The following is an 18,840-nucleotide window of genomic DNA, read 5'->3' as shown; positions in this document are numbered from 1 at the left end:
CGTCTTCTGAGTCATGTTGGTGAGTTAAGGGCATTCACTTTGTTCTTCAAAAATAATACTGAACCTCTATAGCCCAGTCAAGTAAATAGGGGTAAGCTTACAATAATTCGCATAAAGCTGAAAATTGGTACGAGTGTTGCCAACACCTTCACGAATGAAATGCCAAAAGTGCCCATCTGCAAAAAAAAATTATTAATTAAAAAAACTATTAGAGTTTCTGATATTTTGACTTCATATTCAGATTCAGCGGAAAATTTTACATAAGAAATGATGGTGTAGTGTCACAGATGAAATTTCTTATAAACTAGTGCAAATTATCAAGTACATTAAAATTACTAAAATAAGTAGTGGAGTAGGCCCACCGGGAAAAAAAGCGTCAAAAAACGCCCCAAAACACTACCTCGCAAGTACAGTGGACATTTTTCATACTATGGAGAAAACAACTTTTTAATCGCTATATTCTCAGAAAAGGTAACTCTTAAAAAGAAAAATATTATAACAGTTTTAACAGATAATTGCATAATCTACACTTTTGTCTCAGCTATTTTTGTGATAAACCTTGCCATTTTACGGAAAAATGCAAAAAATAAATTTATGTGACCATTGACGTTGAATAATTTTTTTTTGCAGACGTGAGATCGATGGGGACTTTTGACATTTCATTTATAACTAGTAAATCCGTATGGATTTTAAACCCATATCCATTGATAACCATCGTTTAGTAATTTATTTAATTTATTAGATTTTTTTAATTTAACCTTTTAAACTGGGGTAACCCTCAAACACACCAAAAATAATCTAAATTGTCAAAACAAGTATTTTTTAAATCTCTTTCATTTGACATCCATTTTTTATTTGATGTCACATAATTTGGGTATAAAATATTTAGGTCGACTTCTCAAAAAGGTGGCAACCCTCTTCAAAATATTTCCAAACTACTACCTTCTTAAACCTCTGTTGTCTCACACCCATATAGTAATGCCTTATTCAATTACTAAATTCCTTTAATTAAAATTGAATTACATTTTTTAAACATGTGGCAACCCTCCTACACGTAGTTAACATATAAAGCATTTTCAAAACCATTTCGGTTCATACCCATTTTAAAACAATTGACTTATCTTTTTAAATAATTTTATCTAGATTGCTTTACAGGTGGCAACTCTTTTCGAAAAAGTAAAACCTTATTGAACATTCACACCCTAAGCCGTTTAATTTTGCGGTTCAGAGGGCATTGATTATTAAATAACTTCACTTTAATTATTTACCAGGTGGCAACTCTTTTCTAAAAAGTAAAACCTTATTTCACATCTATAGCCTAAGCCATTTAACTTGACACCCCATTTTCAAAAATCGAACGAACGAATTTTCAGCTTTATGCTAATTATTGCAACCTTGAATGTCTAACTTCTTTTTCTTTATTGGCGCTGTAACCGCCTAGGCGACTTTGGCCGAGTCCCAAATAGCACGCCAGTCATTTGTCTTCTGTGCCAACTGACACCAATCGGAAATGCCAAGTGAGGCCAAGTCCTTCTCCACCTGGTCTTTCCAATGCAGAGGAGGCCCTTCTCTTCCTCTGTTACCAGCATCGCGGCCCGCGTTGAAGACTTTCAGAGCAGCAGCCAAATTGCACCAAGTTGGCAACACTAATTTTATAGTAGATTTTCATAGTTTAATTGGCGATGGTTAACAGATTACTTTTCGTAGATGCCAGACTGTTGGCTAAAAAATAAAACGTTCCCTCTCTCTCTCTCCCGTCTCAATACTTCCTGCGTGGAAAAATATAATATTTCCCTACCTTCCCATTTTGATGATTATCTTATGCGCTGAAACGCTAAAAAGTGCTTGAGGAAAAAAAAACAATATTTACCAATTACTGACAGTAATCAATCGCGAAAGAATGAAAATAGAATAAAATCCAAGAGTGTGCTACTTTTCATTCAAATAAAAGGAAAAAGCAAAATATTAGCTTAGCTTCATATTACCAGATTTCTATGTATGTATGTATTTAATTTGCTGCTTAGCGTTGGCGATTCGCCGCTTGGACGATGTTACGCGCAAATCTAATCAGCTATGCAAGTCACGTTGCCTTGCCGCCGGCAACGCGTAGCAAGCAAACAAATCACAAAAGGCTATAATAAAAAAAAGTTGGAAAAATTAAAAACAAAAACAAAAACAAAAACATACATATTGACCACCAATATTAACAGCGTAGTGAAATTGCATAATTCGCATTCGCAATTCCTTATGAAGCTGTCGCTAAGTAGCCAGCCTTTAAGCGCCCAGCGGCAATAACGTCTACGCTGTACAGCCGTTAACGGTATCAACTATCAACTATCAGCTATCGTCTAGTACGTCATGGCCACCACGTGCCTTTCTGCTTAATACAACTGTCTTTAATGTTGGTAAAAACCAGGTATAAAATAATCCAAACGGGCATGCAAGGTTCTTGCCTATTTCTTTAGCGAAATTATGCAGACGATTGTATATAAATCGCAGCGCTTTCAATTGAACGATAACAAAACGATTTATCCATTCACTTACTAAACACATAACAGCAGCTAAATTTACAAAAAAAAAACATACCACAAAATGTTCAAGTTAGTCGCTTTCGTCCTTTTGATCCTTGCTGCTGTCGTCCGTGCCGAGCCTAAACCCAGCGTGCTGGCGTACTCAGCGCCGGTGGTTGCTGCCGCGCCATCAGCTGCAATTTACAGCCGGGAATATCATGGAAACTTTGCCGCACCATATGTTGCTGCACCCTACTTTGCATCGCCATACGCTGCCTCTCCGTACGTTGCCGCGCCGTATGTTGCATCGCCATACGCTGCCTCACCATACTACGCGTCGCCTTACGCTCCTGCCTACACAGCGCCACTGCTGTTGAAGAAGTAAATGTGATTTCGCTCTTTTAGTGTACTGAATTGTCTGTCTCCTTTTTTTTTAATGTTAACGATAAAAAAGCTTTACGATTTACTTTTCGTAAAACAAAATGTGTTTTCTTTATAAATAAATTATAAAAAATAGTCGCCGTCTGTGTTTTTTATTGTTTTCCTGTTGTCTGTCTGCCAGTGTCTTTCCACTGGTCGGATGATATACATAAATATATATCTTACATATATGTATGTATATAAATTTTGATTGCTCTAGAGTTATTTCTGTTGAAGCGTCTTTAATTTAAGTGGATCGCTATCATATACCGTTATTTGTTGCCCTTCTCAAGGTCTCTTTCTTTATCATCGCGCTGTTACAGCCAGAACGGAAATAAGAAATTCTTTATTTTTATTAAAGTTTATATTAGTGAGACGTCATTGATAAAAATAATGTTTTTTTTGCTTCTAAAGATATACATATGTATGCAGATTAGGGTGGTCCAAAAACAGTAAAGTCGGAATTGTAATGCTCTCACACCCTAAAATTGCTCTATATCGAAAAAAGTATACCCCAATTTTTTTATTTTTAAATTTAAAAAATATTTAGAGGTCGCTCAAAGTTTTCCTTGTATTTTTATATGGAAAAAATAAAATTTTTCGTAGAAATCGAATCGATCGGAAAACTTCGGTTCTCTTCAGGAGACTTTCAATAACAATATCCAATTGTTAATTTAACCATTTTTTAATACTAGCGATTTTTTTATTGGTCCCCCATTGCATTTTTCGGGAGTTTTGTGGGTTTTTGGCGAACCTATAAATTATAGTTGCGATGAAGAAATGGTTAAACAAACAATTGGGTATTATTATTGGGAATCTTCTGCAGATAAACCGAGATTTTTGGTAGACAAATATTGATTTTAAACTATTCTATACCATCTCTAAGAAAAGTTGTTTTTTCCCCATAGAAAATACATGGCAAACTTTGGGCACTTTGAGCGACCTCTACATTTATTTTTTTTGATTTCAAAATAAAAAATAAGGGTAAATTTTTTCGGTATAGAACAATCCTAGGGGGTGAGAGCATAAAAGTTCCGATTTTACTTTTTCCACATGCATTTTTGGAACACCCTAATATATATACTCGTACACCCATGTACACATTAGTACGCATTTATTTGTAATTATATTGCAAGTAAATTATTTGCAAATCGAGCTTGATGGGCCGCTCTTATCAGCAGTTCACTCGTTGGCCATAAATTTACATTGTGCTGCTTAGGAGAAAGAAAAATTCATCAGACCTACAACCCAAACTTTTGGCGAGTTCAAACATTTGCTTTGATGAAACTGTACCTGATAAAGATCGCGTATTATATGCCGAGCATTTAATGGTCTTTAGTTCAGTGGCTCATTCGTATTTCCGTATTTTCGTACACGTATTCGTATTCGTATTTTCGCTACTCGATCATTGCCTAACGTAAACTTGTCACCTCTGGATTTAGCGATCAAAGAGAAGGCAATGGAAATAATGTGATAACTGGATTCTTTTAGATTGTGGCATGACGATCGGAGTTCCAGGCCCATAGAAGCTTGTCAGAGCAGTACCCAGATAATTACAATCCGATATCTGGAGTCTCCTCTGAAAGAAAGTACGTCGTTAGCTTTCCTACAATAGAGCAGTTGAGGGATCCAGACGAAAAATTTCTTCTCAGCCAGAGGCCTGGTAGTTGACAATTACGTTGCACAATCCATGGGGACAACATATGTTGACCATTGGCTTTATCGACGATCCGCTGTATACATCTCGTTTGGAGGATGAGCACAGTACAGAACATTTTCTTTGCCGCTGTCCGGCCTTCGCCAGATTTAGATGGCACAATTCTGGGCCGGATGTATTGAGAATGGACCATCGACAGTCGGGTAAGTTTGCAGAGGAGAAATAAATTACATGCTTGAACCGCATTTCGAATATTCTTTTATGAAACATACGGGGGGTTTCCGTACTTGGGTGCTTAACCCCCTGCATGCGCGACTATACAAAGGTCTTAACGAACCAAGAGGTAATATTGTACATATATTCGGAAGCTCTTAACTTCTAGGTACAATACCTAAGGGGTCACTGTGGTTGAGTGGTTGGAGGTGCGCATTTTCACTCCTTGAGTAAAGAGTTCGATTCTTAGTCCGAGCAACAGCCAAGCTAAAAGTTTTTACTAAAAGCTTTCCCCTCCCTGAAGGCAATGGCAAACCTTCGAGAGTATTTCTGCCTGAAAAAGCTTCTCATAAAATCCATTTGGCATTGAGGGAGCAGCGAAAGTATGACAAAACGCTCTGTCACTATCTACAAGAATTATAAGGAAAAAAGGATTTTCAGAGTATAAAGTCAAAACATGGCACATAAAAAAGGTATTTTCATTTGAAATAAAATATGGACAGAACCCGCCCCTAAATAGGACATCCTTCATATAAAAAAAGTCAGAAAACCGTAAATCACTTTTTATGAAGGAAATTAAAAATACTTTTTATCAGCACAAAAAAAATTCTGCACATCAATTCTGCGAAGATTTGTTGTGGTGCGACGAAAATAATTTGCATGTAGACTGGATTCAATAAAAATTCAATAATATTTGATAACTCGTAGTTATAAGGATATTTTGATTTTTCTATTGGATATTTTATTTTTTCTTTTTTTACATATTTTGTGCAAAACACACTTATTTTTTGGTTTGTAAAGAATTCACCAAATATTAAAAAGCCTTAATTACATCTATGAAGTAAGTTATATATTTTCTATCACTAATTTAAATAAGCACACATAACATATTCTTTGGTTTCAGCACCAGTCCGTCTTCCGCAGCAAATCTGCTCCTTAATGCTCTACATTCGAGTTAACGGTGGCGCTTGAATGAAAAACTATGCTCGCGCCACGTCTTGTAAAGTAATCGCGTCTTTTGATTTTCCACGCATACACTGCCACCACGCCGATCAACAGCACAATCATCGCCAACAAAGCGATCTTCATCAACAGCAAATACACCTCCAGACGTTGCTCGTGCAAACGCAAAGTATTCATCGACTGTTGCAGCACCTTCTGCAACGAAGTCATATCGTCCAATTCGTGCTCCACCTCCTGCAACGAGGCTCTGTCCGTCGCCATACTACTGCTAATGCAAGAGACGTCACGTATGTGCGCACGCTCGGCGGCGCTCTCCTCCGGTTCGATGTGCAGCATCACCGAGGTGGATAGTTGTGGCGGCACGAGCAGCGTGTGCAGGTAGGTGCAGTTGAAGCGATTGCGCGATACGCCCAGTTTGGAGAGATTCGGAAAGACATAGGAGAAGCCACCCTTGCCCTGCACCTCTGTCAGATTATTGCCATCGACGAAAAGGTAGCGCAGGTTGGACAAATATGGCACAAATATATCCAAATTGAGTTCAGTTAAATTGTTGTACGATAAATCGAGACTCTCGAGGCTGAGCTGCTTGGAGAGCATGCCGAAGGTGAGGCGCTGCAGACCGATGGCGCGCAAGGAGAGCATGCGCAGTCGCTTTAGGCGATCAAAAGTGGTGATATTGACCGGTCCAATGGGATTGTTGGACAAGTCGAGCTGCAGCAGGCCGGTGATGTTTGTAATATTTGCGATATCACTGAGATTGTTGGAGCCCAGCAGCAGCGTTTCCAAGAAGAGTGTATTGATCATTTGCACCTCAGCAATGCGATTGTGATCGGCGCGCACGTACTTTGTACCGTTAATGAAGATGCGCGTTAAGTTATTGTAATCTACTTGCAGCTGCGACAGAATACTTTTATTGCCCAGCTCGAATTCTGTTAAGTTATTTGAGGTTAACAGCAGGCTCTCCAAACCGTATGCCGCTTGAAAAGTGTCAGGATGTACGCGGTAGATGTTGTTGTAGGACAAGTTGACATCGTTTAGACGGCGCAACCGATTAAACACTTCCGGCTCAACGTACTCCAAGTGATTATTGTTTATTGCTATCGCCTCCAGATACTGATTCTCCAACAGCAGATCCTTCGGTAGTTCACGTATCGAATTATATGAAAGCTGCAGCTTATCCAAGCTACTCAAACCCCGGAAAGCGTTCTCATTCAGCAACTCGATGTGATTGTGGCTAAGATCGAGTCGCATCAAATTGCTAGCGCCCATAAAAACGGATGTGGTGATTTGTGTAATATTGTTATTGCTCATATTAAGTACGGTCAAGTTGCCTGCGGCGCCGAAAGTATTGCGTGGCACATCCAAAATCTCCGTGAAGGACACATCCAACGTCTTCAGGCAGGCGAACACATCGAACAGCTTGAAAGGGACATAAAGTAGACGCGAATCGTAGAATTTCATAAATTTCGTATTATTTGCCTTGGCGTACTTTTGTATTTTCACAATTTGACTGTGCGATACGACAAAACCGGAAACCGTGCAATACGCCTCACTCGCGGACATCTCGTACATCCGCTCAAATTCATCGCATTTCAGTGTAATATCTTCGGTGGCGTCGGCGATGTGCGTTGAGAGTAGGCCACTCAATGCTAGCAGAAGGATAAAGAGCCAATGGATGCGATTTGCTATTCGCGACATTTTCACGAGTGGAACACACTTTCGAGGCGACCGTTTTAATACAACTAAATCCCATAACTAAGTTGAAGGCAACGCAATTGAAAATCTGTAAGTCTGCAACGTCTCGAGCGATCAAGGAAGTGGATGTAAGTTTGCAGATATAGGCTTGTGCATTAATTGTATGTACATATATATGTATGTATGTATATATGTTTGCATGTATGTATGGATGATCGCCTTAATATAAGCCAATGCATTTTTATCGGCTGCTGCTCAGCGCATGCAATTGAAAGATAAGTTCAAAGCGGCACATAGTACTGGTGTATGTTTGTATGTATATAGTACAATGTTCATTGCACATATGCTTGTCTTTATGTGCATAAAAGTATGTATGTACTTGGACGACTTGCAAAAAAAAAACTGTCGATAATATAACTAAATATACGCTTGAGAAGGCTCGAAAATAACGGTATATGCACTCGTTTGTAAATATGTAAATGAATATGTCTTGTATACTCGCACTTATATATAAATGAATCTACTCGCACGCATACGATATTTATAGATTATAAAATTTTGTAATGTAAAACTTTTTTTTAGTCTTAGCTAGCATTGGAATCAGCTAGCAATGCATCCCATAATTAATTTAAACTGAGATATAATATTTAGATTTAGGCTATCGTTTATTGCCAATAAACTTCGTGCATTCTTCTTCTTCTTTAATGGCGCTCTAAACGCCTAAGCGATTTTGGCCGAATCCAAAACAGCACGCCAGTTATTTCTCTTCTGTACCAACTGCCACCAATTGGAAATATCAAGTACCTAGTACTTCATAATACCATCTTTCGGGCCCAGGCGAAGTCGATCAGCCTCAATCCGTTATCGGACGTTTCGTCGTGGAGGCTGAGTTTTCCGACAGTGGCGCCAAATATACCCTTCTTGCCCACCTTGGCGTTGAAGTCGCCGGTCTCCAAACGGTGATAAGTATAATTTTTGTGAGCTTGTGTTTAATTGTTAGTGCCGCTTGGCCCTTATTGTTGTTGTCCAATTCTAAATTTCGTTCGTCTTAAATAGCCTTCTTGTTCCCCCAGTAGCAACCCCGCCGTCTTTACTGAGCCAGCCGGCAGATTGGTTTCTTGTCATTTCCTGATTTTATGTGTGCCGTAGTTATTCTATACCCCTCCGTCCTGTGCGGTTCCATCCCTGCTTAGCTTTTGTGTAGTAAATTGCGATCATTTGTTTTCTATTTCCCTGTGCAAGGCGCCCATGCCCAGCTCGTTAGACACGTTTAGTCTTGTTTCGAAGCATGAACAATGTCGTATCTTCCCGAAATGCAAGTTAAATACAATTGCCTTCATATGGGCTTATACCTTTACATATTACACAGTTTCGAAAACTTTCTTCATTTTCTCTTGGACGCTACTGCATCTTAAAAGCTCCGCTCACAACTGCTGGAAAATCGATGCCTGAATCGACATTTTGTGGCATTTTTGTTGCCAACCTGATAAGATTAAGCATCTGCTCATAGATTCCACGAGAGGGAGTTATGAATCTTTTGGACTGTCTTTTTTCCTTTGCCGTGCGCCATTGGGTTGCGATTTGCAAGTTCTCCCATGCCCTTGGTAGCTCTGTCGTGTATCCTCTGGAAGGACCATAGAAAGGCTGAGGGCCGAGCAGGCTCTGTTGGGTAAATACCGCATTTCATTAGAGTGTCAGCGCTTTCGTTGCCATTGAAGCCCTCATGGCTCTGAACCCACCACAAGGTTACACTGTTATTGGTTCCTAGTTTTTCCAGTACCTTTGTGCAACTGTCTACCAGCTTTGACACCGTCTTGCAAAAGTCAAGTGCTCTTAACGCTGCCTGGCTATACAACATGATGTTTATTTTTGCCCCATTACTCCTTCTGAGATGATATTCGTCGACATGGACTTCAATTGCTTGCGAAGGGTTCCGCCTGCTTTATGGTTGAGTGTATGCTTTTTTGAAATCTAGGTCCAGAAACGCCGGCGCCAGTGTTGCCATCCTTTAGTTTGGAACCATCAGTAAACGTATCCCTTCCAGGTATATTCGCTTGTAGGTGTTTATACAGGTAAAAGTTTTATTATAGGATCATTTATGAATGAATTTAGGACACCCAAGTCTATCCCTGTCCCTGTTGGCCTTACCTCTTTTGGTAAATGGGATGATGACGGACTTCATTGGGTTAACTGACATGCCCTTTTCAGTTTCCTAGGGTTACGTTTAGAGCAGACTGCAACCTGGAGCATAAGGTCCCCTGATCTCAGCCTGCCACGTAGATAATAAGGTCATCAGCAGTATCCATATGCATTAAAGCTACTCCCTTTGAGTCTTTCTTAAAGTTCGTCCACAACCAGTGTCCGCAATATGGTAGAAAGGACCCCAGGAGTCGACGGTACCGTTTGCCTACCCTACCCTCTAGTTCGACTAAGTATTATGGTTCTGAATTTCAGCATGCTTATGACCCAGTCGGTTATGTGTTTAGGATTGTCCTTCCTTGTCATACCCTCAGATTATTGCTTCGTACGATGCTTTATCAATAGATATAATTGTGTGTAGTCAATAGAACTAAGCCTCCAAAGCTGAATGCATTTCTCTCTGTTAATTGCGAAAATATTCCACTTTACTGAGAGAAATCAGAGAGAGTGTTTCATTTCAGTCTCATTTTGGTTCACGGTAAAAACATAGCTCATCTCTTACTCATTAGAGCTTTTCGAGTAATATTTAATAACACAAACGGCCTGCAATATCTTTCGATGCATTAAAGGCTACTACACATACCCAGCTTTAGTCAATATGAAGTCCTCATATGACATTATTTTCTTTGAGTTGGTTACGGTACGTGTTTGCAATAAACATTCACTGTACAAATTATACGACATTGAAAATGTAGAATTCAGTAGCAGACCACAACAACAGTAGCTGTTTAATTTGTTGCTCGCATGCAAACGTACATATGTACTACATAATACCTGTGTATGTATGTATGTATATGCATAATGAGTGCACGGACTTCGAAAAAATTGATAGTGATAGATTTGACGTACAAAATATGGTAGAAGTTGGTGGATATTTTTAAAAGCAACGTTAAAAGATAGTTACTACTCAAATTGGATAAATTAAGGCAAATAAGGTGGTGTTAGCAGAGGAGCTGGATTTTCGACTCGGTGGCTCTTAATGACAAAACTGCGAAAACCTGTACTGAAACTCGATTTACAGCTTATTTGTCAGTTTTATTGTGGCTTATTAATATTTTTTTCAGTAGTGTTTTTGAGCTTTGTACTACCAAGGTGGTAGCACTGTTGCCAACTTAGTTCTTTTCTTAATTCAAAACGCGAAAATTTTTGAGTTTGGTGCTTGGTGCGTTTTTTGGTGCTTTTCTTTTTAGTTTGAAGACATCAAAACTGTAAATCTGAAACAAAAATGGAAAGGAAAAAATGAAAGGAACTTTACAAAAATGGGGAAAAAATGGTGTTACAATGACAATCATAAACGAAAGAGCATATGTTAAAAAAAACATATGTGGCAGCACTTTCAATCATGCCAGAATTACATACGGTAATTTGCCATTACCTGCAAAAACGTCCATGTTGCTGGGACCAGGAATCGATCTTAAGACATTTAATTTGGGCAGAATTTGTTATAAATATTTTTTACGAATATTAAAAAAAAGCACCAGCATCTCCTAACAGTGAAATGAATAACGAACCTTCGACCGTCGAGTAAGTAACATTAATTTTTATTAATTTGAATCGGCATACCAACAATAAAATTTTGTATGCATAAAAAGTCCATTAAATCCTCCAATAAATAATTTGGTGATTTTTTCGAGAAAAAACGCGATTTTCCTTGGGTTTTAGTGCATTTCTAAATTCAAAACTTGGCAACACTGGGTAGTAGACCTACCAATAAAGTGGTGGAGTCCGTGCACTGTGCACAATGCACATTCTTGCCTCAGCTGCTCACCACTTGTGCGCTACAATACGACTCCCGCCGCCCCATTTCGCTATAAATCAGTCACTCAGTCAGTCATGTAGTCAATTTGGCCGGCTGGCACTTGTAGTTGGCTTACAATTTGTATTTGCGAACACGTACGCTGGCAATAGCCACACACACACACACACACAAGCTTATTGTGACTTGTGTCCAAATCATTGCCAACCGCCCGTGCATGCAAAATTCATGCCACCCCACCGCCACAGCCCTTGGTCGTTGGTCGTTGGCAGTGGCTACATACTGAAGTACGTTCGTTGGCTACTGATAAATGGATTTTTTTGATGTACAAAGTCGTTTTTTGGATCAAAGGCCTGTGTTCTGTAGAACAACGACCAGCAAAACAAGGCGAATAATGCGGCTGACTTGAAACAACAAATAGGTAAAAGAAAAAATAAAACACAAAAAATGTTTGCAAAACGCGCAAATATCACAAAATGCAAAGTAGACCAATGTTGGCAATATTAAGGCAATTGAAATCAAAAGTGTGCTACGTTTAAATGTTGATAAGCTTACTAAGTATATATGTGTATATCAGCACATCTGTACATACTCGTATAAAGTACATATGTATGAATCTTCAATGGAATAAAACGAATTTTAGGAATTTAAATATTTTGGCGGGCAGATGGATCGCACTTCTTCCATTTACTGGCAGGCGTTGACAAATTACTGCTGCCCCTCCTTTGTATGTTACTTAGTAAGTATAAAAGATGCCTCAAATTTTTTATAGAATCGTAGTACAACTTCGGCTTTTCGCTAGTAAGCAACTTCTGCAGCAACACAAAAATCAACAATCAAAATGTTCAAATCGGTAAATACATATTGCCGGAAATATTTTACATTTTTCAATATGGTTTTTTAACATTTTCTTCTTCATCTCTTCCTTTACAGTGCATTCTCTTCGCTGTTCTCGCCTTCGTCGCCTACGCCTCAGCTAAACCGGCTGTGGTCGCTTACTCTGCGCCCGGTGTTGTGACCGCCCAAAGTTCACAGTACATTGCACGCAATTACAATGGTGTTGCTGCCGCACCCGTCGTGGCTGCCGCATACACTTCCCCCGCCGTAGCTGCTGCACCAGTTGCTGCCGCATACACCGCACCAGTTGCTGCCGCTTACACCGCACCAGTTGCTGCCGCTTACACCGCTCCAGTTGCCGCCGCTTACACCGCCCCAGTTGCCGCTGCGTACAGCGCCCCAGTTGCTTCGTATCCTTCGTACGCCTCTTACTACCCCTACAACGGCGCTTACACCGTGGCATTCTAATTGACCGATTAAATGGAAAAATATGACTCAGGGCTGCTGCAACAAGTGGACAAAAGCTTAAAAAGGCAACTAAATTGGATTCTCGTTAAGGAAAACGTATTGCTTTGCAAACACATTTTCATTTTCTTTATTTTTGTAATCATTTACATATTTAGTTATGTAGGCAGTTTTTCGCTACATAACTGCTTTGTTGAAGATTTTCTAAATGGCATAACAATAAATTCCCCGAAATTGTTGACCAAAAATTGTTTTAGTCATCTTTAATAACTGATGTTGTAGAATTTATGCTAATTGCATTTAAGTGGCCTTTTTTCGCATGGCTGGGAAATTTTATTGCCACATTAAATTTTTTTTTTGGATATTAATAATTTCAAGAATTGATTAAATAAACTCTCCTGTACTGGAAATATTCAGTGCGGATTCCGCTGCTGGTAGCTGAGGAATAAGAAGGCCTTCTCTGTGAGGGAAAGCCCAGGTGGAGAAGAACTGGCGTGCTTTATTGCGCTCGTCCAAAATCGCTTAGATGGTTATAGAGCCAAATAAAATTAAAAAAATCCCATTGATCACATTTAATACTGGATAGAAACAATTGTGAAAGAGCTAAAGGGCTGCTCCAATGAAAAACGAAATCAAAATTATTTTTTACATCAGCTCTCAGCTTTCAAAATCAAATGCTCTTATCAAGACGAATTCATACAAGCTGATAGCGGGAGCATTAAAACAAAAAACTGCACTAAAAAATTATACGCACTTTGACAATCAGAGCACAAAAAATTTACAAAAAACACATCATTCTGGCAATCAGCAAAATTCACCTTGAAATCAGCTGCTTCGGTAATAAAAACCTTGTATGAATTCGCCTTGGTATATTTATTTCTTTAACAAGACTTACAGCAAAAGCAAAGCAATTTTTCAAGCAAAAAAAAATTATGAAAAATATTTTGTGTGATTTTTTTTGGGAGCTGCAAGTAGCTTTTGATGGAGTACAAAAAAGCTTTCACACCTTCATATGTTCGTTGCTTGCTCTATTCGATGTTTATAGACAAAAATATCTAGCGATGGTTAACAAAACACGCTGCAAGCCTCTATTAGATGTTATCTCATTACTCTACCAATATCAACGTAAAATAGACTGCCCCTTTTTAAAGAGACCCAACAAACATTTAAGTCGGAAAACGATCAGAAAACGATTCGAATCCTAATTTGTTTCTTTAAGGTGGGAGGATAAAAGACGATTCGTGAAACTCTCGAGAATTATATCAGGCTCCATAAAACCTAGTTATCGATATCTAAGTGTATTTTAACGCTGAATTCTGATTGGTTACTAATGTCCAGGGAACGGATTTTTAGGACCTAAAAACCTATAAAAAATCAAAATATAGGCAGGAAAAAAGGCACTAGAAATAGCAAAAAAAGGCACTAAAAAAAACAAAAACTTAAAAATATCACTGGTTTACAGGAAAAATGTTCAACGGACGCCACTACCTATCCAATTCCTATATAGAATTGCTCGCTGATTTCGAAAGTCGAGTTAATTTTTAACCGACTTCCAAAAAAGGAGGAGGTTATCAGTTCGTCGGAATATTTTTTTATTTTTTATTTTATGTATGTTACCGCATAACTTTGGACCACGTCAACCGATTTCGATAATTCTTTTTGCATCGGAAAGGTAGTGTCTCAGAGGTGGTCCCGTACTAATCTGGTTAAGATCCGATCAGCGGATCATGAAATATATATATATATATATTTTTTTATATGAGAGTTGAAGTCGGTTTTTTTTTGCTAAAATTTACTTGTTTATTCTATTGATTAGTTTTCCAGATATTTTCAGGTGTACATGGCGTATGAGTAAAACTCTTTCCTGCAAAAGGCAAATATCTTAATAAAGGCAACATGAAATGTGTGTATGTGGAATCAGGGAAAGCTAAATCGTGGATATTCTTAATCGAATCTACTCTATCTCTTTAGCAGAAAAAAATGCAATTTCCATAAAATCCATTCTCCTCCAATGTCTAATAGTTTTCTAATCATTCTCTAGTCGAATTCTAACATCGTTTTCTTAACTGATTTTTGATACGAGAAACATTAGGAAATCGTATTACATATTACGCCAGTTCATACAATGTGAAGTTAAATCCTTCCTAATTTGGTTCTTTCATTGTGTTTTTTTTAGATGCAATTTTACTTATTTTTTGAGTTTTGATTACGTACAAAGAAAATATTTATCGTTGTACATTTTTAAGTTTAAAGGATTTAGCTAAACTTAGGGGACGCTTTTAACATTTTTTCGGTGGCACATACATTCGGCAATAATATTTTAATTTTAAATAAATAGTTCCACTGAAATAGTTGAAATATTTCCATAGCTAAAGTTTAATGATTTTTGCCGAGCTTTAATTTATTGATATTAAAGTATAAAGCGAACCAAATCGCTGAGCGAATAAAAAATTCAAAATAAATCTATTCTCACCGAATTTCGTCTGACGAACTTCGTCGTCGCTTTGTTTGTGTGCAATGTCATCTACTGCAGTGTATTTTAATTGTGACTGCGAATTTTATTCTTCGTTCAGCTATTTGATACAGTGTATACTTTTAGGTTGGCATGTTAGGGTGATGCGAATTGAGATTTGGTGGGTAAGTGCGGGAACGGAATACTTAAGGTCAATGAACTTTGGGTTAATAAAATGTGGTTGTTGTTTGTTGTTGGTTTTGTGTTAATATTATCTTTCACTATGTTTAACTTTAGGTGTGCTCGTCCTTAAGTTATTTGTATTTTTTTTTCATTTATGTTAGAGGGTGTTTTTTTTTCTTCCTCCATATAAGATTAGATATTGCTCGTGCGTTCTATGAAGAAAATGCTTAACAACCTCTACCAAAAAAATTTACAAAAATCAGCGTTATTTTTTAGCTATTTTAAACTTGCACTTTATTATACTAAAATTGAATGGGTTACAAAACTGCACACCCGAAAAGTTGGTAAAATTCTTAAAAAAAAGTTTGAAATTTTTATAAAAATTTTTCAAGTTTAATTAATTTTTGAGAACTTCTGAAACTTGTGAAATTCTGAAATTCTGAAAAAAAAAATTTTTAATTTTGAAGAATTTTTTTTTTCCTGACATCGTAGTTGAACATTTTAACGATCCCGTACACTTTGTTCACTGAAAGCGAAGGCATGACTAAATCCGGAAGAATTTTTGGAAATACCAACGGTCAATTTAGAAGCCAAATTTATCCAAATGAATACCGAGAATGTGACTAGAAAGCCAAATACATTTTTAATAGGCCGATTTGTTTTTTGCAAGCCATCGAAATAATGATAAAATTGCCAATGAAAAATCAAATAAGGAAATCAGCAACACTTATTCAGATTATACATACCTATGTATGTATGTATGTCCATACGTAACTCACAGAAAATTCAAATTATACGACTGAGTAAATACATATTTATGTGCGAATTTGTATGTATGTAGATTAGACTGCATCACCAAAAAAGTTGCGGTTTTCCGCATGGACTACAAAATTTATTATATTTTAAGAAGTCCACCAAAATATTTCGGAAAAATATTAAGATTTACCTGAGCTGGACCGATTTGAAAATACCTACAAAAATGGTGATTTTTTTATGAATAAAAATATTTTCTTGAGGAATTTTTAACCGACATCCAAAAAAGGAGGAGGTTATCAGTTCGTCGGAATATTTTTATTTTTTTTTTATGTATGTTACCGCATAACTTTGCACCACGTCAACCGATTTCAATAATTCTTTTTGCAACGGAAAGGTAGTGTCTCAGAGGTGGTCCCATACTAATTTGGTTTAGATCCGATCATTGGATCATGAAATATATATATATATTTTTTTTTTTAAAGTCGGTTTTTTTTGCTAAAGTATTTTTGTTTGAAAAAAATTTCCTCAGATGACAAGTTTTCTTATACCAATCTTTGAAAAAAAAAATAAAAACAGCATTAAAAATTTCATTATTACGATTCCGTTCAAAAATTTGTTTACATATTTTTTAAATATTTTAATGCAAATTTTTTTTAGCTTAACCCGTTTTTTTTAAATCTTTAAGAAAATACTTTTATTCATAAAAAACTCCATTTTTGGAGGTATTTTCAAATCGGACCAGCTCACGTAAATCGTAATATTTTTTCGAAATATTTTGCTGAAAGTCTTAAAATAGAATAGATTTTATAATTCCAATGGAAACACAGTACCGATTTTTTTTTTTGTATGGGAAGTGTGATGCGGTCTAATGTAGATATATTTTTAACGTATAGTCATTTGTAGGAAATTTGCGAATTCCGAGTAAAATGAGTCTATTAAATTCGCAGGCATGAAAATTGGAAACTTAAATACACAGTAAATAATTATATGTATGTACGATAACACTCGAATGAGCACAAAAACACTTGGCAACAACAATAACAAGTAATTTGATATAATTTTAATTGATAATTAGCTGCGAAACAAGATCCAAGTAAACTCTCAGCAGCTCAGCAACAATTTGTGGCGGCGCCAGTGAGGTGTTGTAACTTCATTTGAAATCCAGTTAATGGCAGCAGAATGGATGATGGTGTTGTTGTTGTTAGTTTTGATGAAGGCTGCTGCGCTGTGGCCTGCGAAGAGCACTCCAAGCAGGTGTTGTTGCAGTTAAGCGAGGATGAAGTTTTGGGTCGACATGTAGCGGGGAGGGATGATTGTTTGTGTGCTGGCACCACAACGCTGTCGCTGCCGTCGTTCTCGTCCGTTAGACACTCCGGTAGGCAACAGTCGGTGCAATTAAGCGCGGATACATTGCCGCCGATATATGCTGCACCGTGAACCCATTGTAGTTGCTGGCGAATGGGGCAAATGCCGGTTGAAAGACGACAGAAGGGAACGCGCCGCGTGGGAGTGGTGCAGCAGCAGCCAGCAACGGCGGACGTGGTCCAAATCCGGGCAGATGAGCAACAACACCCGGTGGCGCAGGTGCAGCAGCAGCAGCACCGGGCGGTGGCGCACGATGTTCCGGTGGCACATCGATCGTTTCCGCTGCATCGGCGAAATTTCCCGGCGTCGGCGTGGCTGCAGCACTGTGTTGTCGTAGCAGTAGCAGCAGCAGCACCTGTAGTGGCAGCATCACGAATATCCTGGGCATGCTGCTCATCTACGAATTTCAAATAGCTTACAAGTGATGACTTCTCCTTCGAGGTTCTGGCGTTGTTGTTTTTGTGATGCAAAAAGTTGCCAAAGGTTTTATGTTGTGCAATGTTGTTGTTGTGATTTTCGTTACGATTTGGCTCAATCGAATTGGTGTTCTTGATTTTGGAATGCTTCTCGTGACGATTTTGTAAATGTAAAAAACTTACAAACTTGAGCATTTTTTATACGCTTTTGTTCGCTCTGCGCTTACCGTGCGACTGGTGTTCAATGCGAAAACAGTGAATTCGAAAACCATATGCCAGCCAATAAATGTTGCTGCCAGCATTCAATCAAAACCAAATGAAACAGGGGGAAAAAGTATTGAATGTTTTGTAATTTAATTTCGTTTTCGTTTTATTTATTCATGTGTTTATGTGGGTGTGTGTGTGTGCGTGTGTGCATGTAGAATTAACACGTAATAATGCAATCTACATACATACGTTTGTATGTACGTACGAGTATGTATATGGAGGAAATTACATACAATTACTGTGTAGCATTGTTGGTTGCCTCTCAAATTGTCATTCCATGCGCGGTTCTCTGTTTATATCAGTTTCTGTTTTGTAGTCTTTACTCTGCTCAGTCGAGGTTGCTTTTAAGGTTCTTTTTAACTAGTGGCCAGTGCATTGTTATAAATTTAGAATAAATAGTTACATATTTACATATATGATGTGCGCATAAATAAATCGGCATATGGCAGTGTTACACAAACATTTCGTTTTACGGTGCCCGTTTGGCTTTTTGAAATTAACCTTCACAAAGAAAAAAAATGCTACCTTTAAACTTATTGGGTGTCACGAATTAACAAATTTATAATAGATTCGCTTGAGCGTTGAGGTGCAACCTATCGACCCCTAATCGTGAAAATAGCGTAACAGAAATTTTGTAAAATTTACTTTTTGATGCAGAAATGCGCTCAACAGCCCTAAGAGCGTTT

At 37.9% G+C, this 18,840-nt stretch overlaps 3 protein-coding genes across 5 annotated transcripts; 1 reads left to right on the top strand and 2 right to left on the bottom strand.

The window, feature by feature from the left end:
• Positions 1-2,556: 2,556 nt before the first annotated feature.
• On the top strand, positions 2,557-12,949 carry LOC118747782 (vitelline membrane protein Vm26Ab). Of its 3 annotated transcripts, XM_036481910.1 has the most exons (3): positions 11,722-12,152; positions 12,216-12,266; positions 12,347-12,949. In XM_036481910.1, exons 2-3 carry the CDS (start codon positions 12,255-12,257, stop codon positions 12,716-12,718), a joined length of 384 nt encoding a protein of 127 aa, XP_036337803.1. In that variant the 5' UTR covers positions 11,722-12,152; positions 12,216-12,254; the 3' UTR covers positions 12,719-12,949. The 3 variants fall into 3 exon arrangements, with proteins under 3 accessions (XP_036337804.1, XP_036337803.1, XP_036337802.1); XM_036481911.1 differs by lacking the exons at positions 11,722-12,152; positions 12,216-12,266 and adding an exon at positions 2,557-2,701 and having other exon boundaries at positions 12,420-12,949; XM_036481909.1 differs by lacking the exon at positions 11,722-12,152 and having other exon boundaries at positions 12,170-12,266.
• On the bottom strand, positions 5,541-7,538 carry LOC118747781 (toll-like receptor 7). The gene has a single exon (XM_036481908.1). The coding sequence runs from the start codon at positions 7,459-7,461 to the stop codon at positions 5,737-5,739; it is 1,725 nt and encodes a 574-aa protein (XP_036337801.1). The 5' UTR covers positions 7,462-7,538; the 3' UTR covers positions 5,541-5,736.
• Positions 12,950-16,940: 3,991 nt separating the features above from the next.
• LOC118747449 (keratin-associated protein 10-7-like) lies at positions 16,941-18,454 on the bottom strand. Its single transcript, XM_036481497.1, has 2 exons — positions 18,388-18,454; positions 16,941-18,179 (listed from the first exon to the last, which is right to left on the bottom strand). Exon 2 carries the CDS (start codon positions 18,080-18,082, stop codon positions 17,216-17,218), a length of 867 nt encoding a protein of 288 aa, XP_036337390.1. The 5' UTR covers positions 18,083-18,179; positions 18,388-18,454; the 3' UTR covers positions 16,941-17,215.
• Between the last annotated feature and the right edge of the window lie 386 nt (positions 18,455-18,840).

The sequence above is a fragment of the Rhagoletis pomonella genome, unplaced genomic scaffold (assembly GCF_013731165.1).
Source record: "Rhagoletis pomonella isolate Grant_MI unplaced genomic scaffold, Rhpom_1.0 Rhpom_scaffold_00012, whole genome shotgun sequence".
Classification (NCBI taxonomy): Eukaryota; Metazoa; Arthropoda; class Insecta; order Diptera; family Tephritidae; genus Rhagoletis; species Rhagoletis pomonella.
Note: the sequence above shows the minus strand (reverse complement) of the source record. Positions and strands in the feature narration are given on the sequence as shown.